This window comes from Mustelus asterias, chromosome 22 (genome assembly GCF_964213995.1).
Source record: "Mustelus asterias chromosome 22, sMusAst1.hap1.1, whole genome shotgun sequence".
Lineage (NCBI taxonomy): Eukaryota > Metazoa > Chordata > Chondrichthyes > Carcharhiniformes > Triakidae > Mustelus > Mustelus asterias.
The window spans coordinates 25,467,805-25,479,842 of record NC_135822.1 but is presented as its reverse complement, the minus strand read 5'-3'; the positions used below and the strand labels follow the sequence as shown (position 1 = coordinate 25,479,842).

Genomic DNA, 12,038 nt, shown 5'->3' with positions numbered 1-12,038 from the left:
CAGCAGGACGTTTCTGTGCAGTAATTTATTCTGCAGTGAGTCTCCTGGGTGTGACTCCATCACTGACACAGTGACACCAGGACAATCAGCCCCATTGCTTCGCTCAGTGCTGCCTCTCCAGACTATCATAAGCTGAAGGAAGTACAAGCGTGCAGTATGGACCCTATCAACACACGGGAGGGACCTTCTCTCCCAGTGAGAACTTAAAGATAAGAAGTGTAAAGGATCATGGTGCAGAGTGCAGGGAACGCCACGGTTGAAGAGTTGCAACAACGAAGAGGTAGGGTGGCAAGTTGACACCAAGAGTGAGTTTTAACCTGTAGATGGCGGGAGGAAGGGAAGGATAAAGAGATTAGGAAACGCATAGCTTTGAGGTGCTGGGAAAATGTAAATTGGAACAAGGCATGCTGAGATTACAACTCGTTGAGAATGCAGGAAGAAGGAAGAGGCTGTATCCTCTCAGAATCCCTACAGTACAGAATGAGGCCATTCGTTCCATCAAGTCTGCATTGACTCTCCGAAAAAGCACCTTACCCAGGCCCTATCCCCGTAACCCTGTGCATTTACTGTGGCTAATCCACCTACCTGACGTCTTTGGACACTACAGGGCAATTTAGCATGGCCAATCCATCTTACCAGCACATCTTTGGACTATGGGAGGAAACTGGAGCACCCAGAGGAAACCCATCCAGACATGGGGAGAACATGCAGACTCCACACAGACAGTCATCGAACCCGGGTCCCTGGCGCTGTGAGGCAGCAGTGCTAACCAGTGTGCCACCCTAGAATCAGGTATTCTAGTTTAGAGACAGGCATTCCGGTTCAGGGTCGGGATTTCCGATTCCGGTTCAGATATTCTAGTTTACAAGAGAGAATAAGAGAAAAATGCCCAGTGGAAAACTGACCTTAAAAGGTATTAATAAAATAAAGAGATAAAGGAAGATTGCAGAGTGTGGGGTAGATCTTGAATTTGTGCAATTGTGTAAAATGAGTAATAGTAAATCTGGATCCTATTCTACATAGAAACTAGAAACAGGAGTAGGCCATTCGGCCCTTCTACATCTCTCCTGACTTCTATTTCCATTGACTTCAGTGGAAGGCAAGATGTGATAGAATGGTCAGCTATCAGAACGTGAGCTTTAACTTTGTTGAACAAATGGGATGAATTGAATGTATAATTCCTGTGATCCATGTCTCACCATTTGTTCATCTTTGCAGTAATGCTTCAGGGTCAGTATGATGATCTGCCAGACACTCACCTGTACCCTCTCCAGCCACAGTACACACAGTATGACACCCAGCTAGGTAAGGCTCACTTCTACCCACAGATTCTAAATGCTGACTGAATCTGAATATTGTACGGGTCAGGATATTGGTGTCTTCATGAAGATTCCGGGTTTCTACCGCATTCCCAGCCCTGCATCTGAACAGCAGCAAGGAAATCCCCAACTACTGTCCCTACAACATGGCTTTGTGCCAGCTCCAGTCCCTCAACACCTCTGTAACTACTCTGACTGTGCATCTCATTGTAACATCCTAGGGTGAAGGGTGGCATCAGGTACAAGCCTAATTCAGACTGGATATAAATATCTACAGAACTGGCACAAAACCAGGCTTTGAATAGATTTCCACAACTGGCCTAGGATGAGTGAGAAGTCTCAGCACCGGGTTAAAGTCCAATGGGTTTATTTGGAATCACGAGTTTTCGGAGCGCTGCTCCTTCATCAGGTGAGTGGACTGTTGGACTATAACCTGGTGTTCTGAGACTTCTTACTGTGCCCACCCCAGTCCAACACTGGTATCTCCGCCTCCTGGCCTAGGATGGACCAGGGGTATATGTTTCCAAGCACTGGAATGGGTTGTGCCTGGGTTTAACCCCTATATTAATCTCAATGTAAGAGCATGATTATTCTCAGTGCATTAAAAGGAACAGAAAACGTTTTCAATCAGGCGAAACTTCTTCTATGGTTAATAAGCTTACTCAAGTTCCTTAAGGTTTTTGAACTTCCCTGCAACCCATTCGCTAATTCTCAACTGACCATCTGTCTGATGGATAGCACTATCCAGACAGGTGAACTCCAGTCATTGCCATTGGACCTGGATCCGTAGCATTACTGGTCAGTGGGAAGACTAATCTGATGGCTGTTATCAAATCTCGAGAGACAGAAGCACCCAGTGTGTGGCTACCATGGTATAGAATCTATTACATAGGGTGCTGTCTATTCTAAAATTATAGAACCCCTACGGTGCAGAAGGAGGCCATTCGGCCCATTGGGTCTGCACCGACTTTCTGATAGAGCATCTTACCCAGCATCCCCCCCAAATTCACCATGGCCAATCCACCTAACCTGTACATTTTTGGAGTGTGGGAGGAAACCCACGCAGACACGGGGAGAACGTGCAAACTCCACACAGACAGTCATCCAAGGCCAGAATCAAACCCGGGTCCCTGATGCTGTGAGGCAGCAGTGCCATTGTGCTGCCAGAGCTGCTGCCTGTGCTTCAGAGGGGGTAGATTCACTGGCAAGACCCTGGCAGATTTGGTGAAGCAGCCAATCACTCCATTTGAGCCTGCATTGCAGAGGAACCTTCCCTGATCTTGCTGCTCTATCCAGAAGCTGCAAGAGTCACACCTGGCAGTTATTGCACATCCTCCGAGCTTGCAAGCACATCCCTTTGTTCAGGCACATATTCTGGGTCTAGCCTTGACTGGAAAGGTAATACATCCACAGCCTTCTAGCTCCCCTGTGCTCTTTGGGCAGCACGATAGCACATTGGTAGCTCTGCTGCCTCACAGCGTCAGGGACACGGGTTCAATTCCAGCCTTGGGTGCTCCAATTTCCTCCCACAGTCCAAAGACGTGCAGCTCAGGTGGATTGGCCATGCTAAATTGCACTTAGTGTCCCAAGGTATATAGGTTAGGGGGATTAGTAGGGTAAATGTGTGAGGTTAAGGGGTAGGTCCCGGTGTGGACCTCGGTAAGATGCTCTTTTGGAAAGTCAGTGCACACTTGATGGGCCTAATGGCCTACTTCTGTACTGTAGAGATTCTATGATTCCTACCAATCAGTACATTCTCACCAATGCTATCTAACTGCTCCAGGGTGAAAATGTATTTAGAGGTGTTGCCGGGAATAAAGATGCAAATGGTACAGGAGGGTGAGTTGGAGAGGATTGGGGCAGCAACTCATGGGTGGTCTTTCAGTGCCCTATTGCCACCCTTCTCATCAACATCCTCCTCCTCACCAGAATGGTAGCTGACCAGGATGTATTCCTTCTCATCGTCAGTGTTACTAACATCTCCCTCCCTGCCTCACCATTACTCTGTTGGATCTGCAGGTCATAGAGGTTTACAGCATAGAAACAGGCCCTTCGGCCCAACTTGTCCATGCCACCCAGTTTTTACCACTAAGCTAGTCCCAATTGCCCGTATTTGGCCCATATCCCTCTCTACCAAACTTACCCATGTAACTGTCTAAATGCTTTTTAAAAGACAAAATTGTTCTCGCCTCTACTACTGCCTCTGGCAGCTCATTCCAGACACTCACCACCCTCTGAGTGAAACAATTGCCCCTCTGGACCCTTTTGTATCTCTCCCCTCTCACCTTAAACCTATGCCCTCTAGTTTTAGACTCCCCTACCATTGGGAAAAGATAGAACCATAGAAAATTACAGCTCAGAAACAGGCCTTTTGGCCCTTCTTGTCTGTGCCGAACCATTTTTTGCCTAGTCCCACTGACCTGCACTTGGACCATATCCTTCCACACCCCTCTCATCCATGAACCCGTCCAAGATTTTCTTAAATGTTAAGAATTTACCACTTTATCCGGCAGCTCATTCCACACTCCCACCACTCTCTACGTGAAGAAGCCCCCCCTAATATTCCCTTTAAACTTTTCTCCTTTCACCCTTAACCCATGCCCTCTGGTTTTTTTCTCCCCTCGCCTCAGCGGAAAAAGCCTGCTTGCATTCACTCTATCTATACCCATCAAAATCTTATCTAGATGTTGACTATCTAGCTGATCTATGCCCGTCATTATTTTATAGACCTCTATAAGATCACCCCTCAGCCTTCTACGCTCCATGGGAAAAAAGTCCCTGTCTATCCAGCCTCTCCTTATAACTCAAACCACCCAAGTCCCAGTAGCATCCTAGTAAATGTTTTCTGCACTCTTTCTAGTTTAATAATATTCTTTCTATAATAGGGTGACCAGAACTGTACACAGTTGCAGGGAAATGAGGGTACACACGCTAAGAATGATTGAGTATCACTCCCTGGGAATTACAGAGTTACAGAAGAGGTGAAAGGGATAGAAGGACCCACAGAGTTTCTGATCTGTCACTGTAACATTGGCAGAAACCCCCTGGTGAAAATGGCCTTTTCCGTCACCTCTCTGGGAGTGACACCAACGTTGCAGCAGCAGATCTGGAATTCTCACCTACTGCAGGTTAAACAAACCTACAAGACACCATTCATTCTTCACATCACTGCGTCGGTGTTTTAAACAAAACCAAGGCCACACAGCGACCTGACAATAATGACTGTTCTTTTCTTCTTCCTCAGGTCCAGAGGATTATAATCCAGATTTTGAGTATACTGGTAAGGATTGATATTGTAATTTGACGAATATCAGACAGTCTCTCCTGAAATAAGACAGTGAACTCGGAATACTGTGTCGGTAAAATCACTCCACATATATCTGACTTCCACACTCAGACCTCAGGAGCAGCCTCGATGCCAGAGGTACACTCCATGAATGTAGTTCATATAACGAATGATCTCTTTTCAAACACTTTTCTCAGCTGAATGTGGAAACTTGTCATAGAATCATAGAAATCATACAATCTCTACAGTGCAGAAGGAGGCCATTTGGCCCATCGAGTCTGCATTAACTACAATCCCACCCAGGTCCCATCCCTGAAACCCCACATATTTACCCTGCTAAGCCCTCTAACAAACACATCCTGGGACACTAAGGGGCAATTTACCATGGCCAATCAACCTAACCCACATATCTTTGGACTGTGGGAGGAAACCGGAGCACCCAGAGGAAACCCACGCAGACATGGGGAGAATGTGCAAACTCCACACAGACAGTGACCCAAGCCAGGAATTGAACCCGGGTCCCTGGAGCTGTGAGGCAGCAGAGCTAACCACTGTGCTATCCCCGGTGGATTCGTTACCTTAGTGAATAAATGTTTTTCTCCTTCAATCTCTTCCTGGATGTAGAAGGACATGGCAGGGGCAGCACCAGGCATACCCAAAAGTGGGGTACCTACCTGGTGAAGCTATTGCACCGAGTGCATGTTGAACAGCAGAAGCAGTATTCTACAGACAGGGCTAAGCGATCCCACAACCAACAGATTGGAACAAAGCTCTGCAGCTTTGTCACACCCAGTCCTGAATGGCGGTGAGCAATTAAAACAACTCACAGGAAGAGGATCATAGATCATAGAATCCCTCCAGTGCAGAAGGAAGCCATTCGGCCCATCGAGTCTGCACCGACCACAATCCCACCCAGGCCCTACCCCCACATATTTACCCGCTAATCCCTCTAACCTACGCATTTTAGGATTCTAAGGGGCAATTTTTAACCTGGCCAATCAACCTAACCCGCACATCTTTGGACTGTGGGAGGAAACCGGAGCACCTGGAGGAAACCCACACAGACACGAGGAGAACGTGCAAACTCCACACAGGCAGTGACCCGAGCCGGGAATCGAACCCCGGACCCTGGAGCTGTGAAGCAGCAGTGCTAACCACTGGCTCCATGAACCTTCCCATCCACAAAGATCTCAGAGCCTAGTGAAAAAGACACAGCTGAAGTGTTTGCAAACATCTTCAGGCATTAAGTGCCAAGTGGACAATCCACCTCCGCCTCCTCCTGAAATCTCCGCCATCACAGAAGCAAGACTTCAGTCAATTTGATTCATTCCCCGTGATATCAAGAAATGGCTGAGGGCACTGGATACTGCAAATCTATGGGCCCTGCCAACACTCCGACTGCAATGCTAAGGATTTGTGCTTTGGGGCTAGCTGAACCTCTAGCCGAGCTCTTCCAATACAACCACAACACCAGTATCTACTCAACAATGTGGAAAATTGCCCAGATATGTCCTGCATGCAAAATACAGGACAAATTCAATCCAGCCAATTACTAACCCTTACCAGCCATCAGCAAACTGCTGAAAAATGTCAACAGCAGTTCACTCAAGCGGCACTTACTCAGCAATAAACCGCTCACCCAATGCTTAGTTTGGGTTCTGCCAAAACCCATTCACGTTTCATTACAGCCTTTACCCAAACAGGGGCCAAAGAGCTGAATTCCAGAGGTTGAGGTGAAAGAGACTGCCCTCGACATCAAAGCAACATTTCATCAAGTGCAACATCAAGAAGCCCCAACAAAACTGAGAATTAGAAGTCCTTTCCACTGCTTGGAGTCATACCTAGTATAAAGGAAGATGGCTGTGGTGCTTGGAGGCCACTCATCTCGGCTTCAGGGCATTGCTGCAGGAGTCCCTCAGGATAGTATCCTAAACCCAGCCATCTTCAACTGCTTCATTGGTTACACTGACTTAAGTTCCATTTGTAACTCTTTCTTTTCCTCTTGTAGTAAGACCTCAACAACATTCAGACTTGGGCTGATAAATGGCAAGTAACATTAGGGCCACACAAAGTGCCAGACAATGACCATCTCTGACAAGACAGAATCTAATCATCTCCCCTTGTCATTCATTACTGAATTCACCACCACCAACATCCTGGGGTAGCAATCATCATTTACCAGAAACTTAACTGGACCATCCACATAAATATTATACCTACAATAGCAGTTAGAGGCTGGGAATTCTGCAGTGAGTAAACTCACTATTTAACTCCCAAAAACCTGTCCACCATCGACAAGGCATTAGAAAGGAGTAGGATGGAATACTCCCCACTTGCTTGGATGGGTGCAGTTCCTTCAACACTCAAGAAGCTTGACACCATCCAGCACAAAGCATCCCAGTTGATTGACACCCCAACTACAACCTTAAACATTCACCCCTTCCACCACTGGCAGAGTGGCAGCAGTGTGTGCCATCTACAAGATGCACTGCAGCAACTCACGTTCAACAGTACCTTGCAAACCCATGCCCTCTACCATCTAGAGGGACAAGAGCAGCAGACACTTAGGAACACCACCACCTGGAAGTTCCCCTCCAAGTCAGACACCATCTTGCCTTGGAACTTCATCGTAGGTGGGTCAAAATCTTGGATTTCCCTCCCTAAATCAATTAGGTGTACCAGCACCAGATGGACTGCAGAATTCCAATAAGGCGGCTCACCACCACCAAGGGCAATTAGGGATGGGCAATCAATACTGGCCTTGCCAATAATCCCCACATCAATGAATGAATTAAAAATAAAATCTCTTGAAGATGCTGGGCTCAAATTCAGACACATCCACACATTGTTACTTGTGAGATAAGGAATTACTAGAACTATTTCAACTCCCCATGCTCCAGTAAAAAATGGTACATTCCAGTCCCCGCTGCGTACACATCAGATAACACAAGGCAAAGAAATTAAGTGAAATTTTCAGAAACAAGGTCCAATTTTCATACCTGTTTCCATGGCGACAAATCATTGCAGCTGACTTTCAGCAGGCACGGTGGAAAACTTCTCAAAGATGTTTTTCACAATTTGGTTGGAAATCTGCGGGTGGGGGGGGGGGTGAGAAAGGGGCAGTGGGAAGGGAGACTGAGACTTGGGAATATTAAATAGGGAAAAGCAGGGTTGGCCGTTGAGGTAAAGAAAGCTATGAGGTAGGGTAAGTTACGTCTGAGACAAGACCTCTGGAGGTCCTGGCGGGAAGAGGGGTCGGGACTGGGGTCGTCCATGGAAGGAGAGTCGGACAGTTTGGCCGAGGGCTGGATCTCAGAGAATGAAGGGAACTTTCTCGGGGAGCTGGGTAGGTGCCAGCAGATATAAGCGTGGTGCAATTGGGTCCAGCTGTTTCTCGGTTTGTATTTCTCTTTTGTTAATGGCTGTGGCATGGTCCAAGCCACATCTGGACAGCTTCCCAGTTGTTTACACTATTATCAAGCATTGCCCGGGGGAATCCTGTGTAAACGAGCATGGAGCCTGCACACAGACAGTCAGTGTCATGGAAAATTAGCATTAGCAATCTCGCCCACAAGCTCTGGCCTGCTCATTGTGTGCCAATGGAGTAGATTCCTGATAGCCTCTCCGCTCACCCCCACCCTGCCAACCCCACCTACTCCTGTCCTAATGGAATTTCAAAAACATGGATTCTATTGTGTCTTTCACAATCTCAGGATGGGGTACTTTTTGAAGTGTAGTCACTCGAGTGATGTAGGTGCTGTCTCAGTGGTACGGTTTTCCTCACCGCACAGTCCAGTCGAAAAGCGGGGATAAAATTTGATGAGCCGAGCCTAGATTCTAATCACAGAGGCAGAGTGAAACCTGAATTAGTCTCTCAACGACAGCAACTGAAGCTGGGAGAATCAAACAAACCCACCGCCGCTACCACCTAGAAGGACAAGGGTAGCAGATACCTGGGAACATCACCACCTGGAGTTTCCCCTCCAAGTCACTCGCCATCCTGACTTGGAAATATATCGCCGTTCCTTCACAGTCGCTGGGTCAAAATCCTGGAACTCCCTCCCTAACAGCACTGTGGGTGCACCTACACCACATGGACTGCAGCGGTTCAAGGAGGCAGCTCATCACCACCTTCTCAAGGGTGGTTAGGGATGGGCAATAAATGCGAGTCGTAAAGAATTTGAGCAAGACAGTGGAGGCTAACAGCATAATGGGGGTACTGACACCACTGGCACTTACTGTGCCCCACCCCAGTCCAACTCCAGCATCTCCACATCATGGCTTCCCATCTCCTCCAGCCCTACACCCCTCTGCAAACTCTGCGTCCCTTCAGACCTTGCCTCTTAGGCACCCGTGGTTTCCTCTTAGAATCCCTACAGTGCAGAAGGAGGCCATTCATCCCATAACCCCACGTATTTACCTCGCTAATCCCCCTAACATATATATCTTGGGACACTAAGGGGCAATTTATCAAGGTCAATCCACCTAGCCTGCACATCTTTGGACTGTGGGAGGAAACCGGAGCACCTGGAGGAAACCCACGCAGAAACCCACGCGGTTCAAGAAGGCAGCTCATCACCACCACCTTAAGGGCAATTAGGGATGGGCAATAAACCCTGGCTCAGCCAGCAACACTCACATCCCATAAATTAGTGTACAAAAATCAGTCAACATGTTTGGCAAAGAGTGCAAGAAAATTGCCTTGAGAAAGTTCGATAGGATAAATAAAAATCACAAATAGCATACATCTAGGTTTGTACAACTTGCATTGGTGCAGTTTCTTTAAAGTTGTGAAACATTGCAAATTGTGTATTTAGACCTAAATTAGCAGAGAACCAAAGGGTTATTAGGACAGATAACCAACAATTGGATTGAAGAAGTAGGCGGATCATAAAGGAAATGAGAGAGGTGGAAAGATTTAGGAAAGGGCCCCCAGAGCTTAGAGCCTAGGTAACTAAAGGCTCTGAAACCAATAGCAAGACAGAGACGGCATGGTGGCGCAGTGGTTAGCACTGCTGCCTTGTGGTGCCACGGGTTCAATTCCGACCTTGGGTCACTGACTGTGTGGAGTCTGCATGTTCTCCCCATTTCTGTGTGGGTTTCCTCCAGGTGCTCCGGTTTCCTCCCACAGTCCAAAGATGTGCAGGCTAGGTGGATTGACCTTGATAAATTGCCCCTTAGTGTCCCAAGATATATATGTTAGGGGGATTAGCGAGGTAAATACGTGGGGTTATGGGTTAAGCATTGGTGTAGACTTGATGGGATGAATGGCCTCCTTCTGCACTGTAGGGATTCTAAGAGGAAACCACGGGTGCCTAAGAGGCAAGGTCTGAAGGGACGCAGAGTTTGCAGAGGGGTGTAGGGCTGGAGGAGATGGGAAGCTATGATGTGGAGATGCTGGAGTTGGACTGGGGGTGGGGCACAGTAAGAAGTCTCACAACACCAGGTTAAAGTCCAACAGGTTTATTTGGAATCTTGGAGTGCTGCTCCTTCATCAGGTGAAGGAGATAGGCAGGATTAAGGCTAGAAGGGATTGCAGGACAAGGATGAGGTTTCTAAATGTGAGGTGCTGGTGGACTGGTATCCAATGGCAGTGTGCTGAGGAGCAATGAGTGAACTTGATACAAGTTGGGCTATTTTCATCAAAATACCCTTGATTTAACAATCACTTTGCAGAACCTTCAATGCCCAGGAGCTCCCCGTTTATGCGATTAATTGGTGGTCACTTGGATGTAGCTAAATATTTTTCCTTTTTTTAAATAGGTACAAATTTTGAAACAGAACCGACAGAGCCTGGTCCCCTCGGTGAGTAATGAAATGATTAAACCTTCAGTGCTGTTCAGCTTTAAGGAACTCTTGAATCTTTCTTACTTGTTTATCATCATACGTTGAGCAGCTTTGCTCCCTCCCTGACCTTTCCTTGTGGACACAGTTGACAGTTACACTTCTCTGAACATGGATAAACTGTGCATTATATATATAATTATTGCATAGAAACTTATAACATTCTATCACCATGAGATAGGGTAGATTCAGAAAAAAGGTTCCTGATGCTTGGGCAGCCCAGAACTAGGGGGTCATAGTTTGAGGATAAGGGGTAAACCATTTCGAACTAAGGTGAGAACTTTCTTCACCCAGAGAGTGGTGAATGTGTGGAACTCACTACCACAGAAATTGGTTGAGGCCAAAACTTTGTGTGATTTCAAAAGGAATGAGATATAGCTCTTGGGGCTAAAGGAATCAAGGGATATGGGAGAAGGGGGGGGATCAGGCTATTTAATTTGATGATCAGCCATGATCACAATGAATGGTGGAGCAGGCTCGAAGGGCCGAATGGCCTATTTTCTATGTTTCTATATAACAATTCTGAGAAGATTTCCTCTGTTTGATATGTGCAGGGGTTGATCTTTGACCAAAGGAGATGGAGCATAAATATGGGGAAATGTTGCTACAACCATACAAGGCATTGATGAGACCACACTCAATCCAGAATTTTATGTTGGTCGGGCGGGTGCGCACCCTCTGTGGAAATGCCACGCGTCATGTTTCAGTCAGGGCCCCCTCCCCGGCAGCGTTCAGCCTTTCACAGGGTGCGTTTCACGCTGGATGGTGGTTCATTGAACCACCGTGAAATTGTGCTCTGAGGCAGACCATGGCCAGGAACGTGTTTCACGCCTGTTTCCAGGCCCGCCTTGTGCACTGCCAATGGCGAAAAGTTCAGGCCCCAGAATACCATGCACAGTTTTCACTGAAGGAGGAGCGTTGTTGCATTGGAAGCAGTTGAGAAAAGTTTCAGGAGGCTGATTCCTGGGATGAAGGGTTGTCTTATGAGAAACGATTGAACAGCCCGGAGCCTACACTCATTTAGCAGAATGCGGAATCTTACCTGCATTCGGGTGGGAAAAGTGGCGCTGTGCCGGTGGCTTTCCCCACCGTGTCGTTGAAAACATAGAAAAATGAACTTCAAAGGGATGGCACCCACAGTGTCACAGCAGCAAAGTGGGCTCTGATTCTCCCCGCCCTGCCAGCAACTTAGTTTTATCAAGATCGGGCTGCTTTTATAAAGGCCAGTGCACAAATGTTCACTAGCGACAAAGCCCCCCCACCCCCTCAATATCCCTTTGGCACAGTAATGCCAGGGGGCAGTGTCTGGGCAATTATCAGGTAGTGCATGGGTACCTACCTTTTCACGACCCTTACCCACCCTGAGTGAGGCACTCACCTAAACTCCTCTGGGAGATCTTACTGCCAGGTGCATGCTGGAGGAGATCAGGCATAATTCAGACCTACCCTCACACTAATGTGAATGGATTTTCTTACATAGGGCAGTGAGGGTTGAGGGGGGGGACGGGGGTTGAATAGGCTGAATAAGGAAGCCAATTAAGTTTAGGAAGGAAAGAGGCTAAATGAGATAGAGCAGGCTAGGACTCTGG

The 12,038-nt window shown here is 47.3% G+C and overlaps 1 protein-coding gene across 1 annotated transcript in view; it reads left to right on the top strand.

Annotated features, from left to right (window-relative positions):
• The window catches only part of mfap2 (microfibril associated protein 2), a 41,174-nt gene that overhangs the window by 12,889 nt on the left and 16,247 nt on the right, over positions 1-12,038 (top strand). The window contains exons 3-5 of the mRNA XM_078238969.1: positions 1,219-1,305; positions 4,564-4,599; positions 10,369-10,410. Of these exons, the coding sequence (XP_078095095.1) occupies positions 1,219-1,305; positions 4,564-4,599; positions 10,369-10,410 (165 nt within the window). The remainder of the gene's footprint in view (positions 1-1,218; positions 1,306-4,563; positions 4,600-10,368; positions 10,411-12,038) is intronic.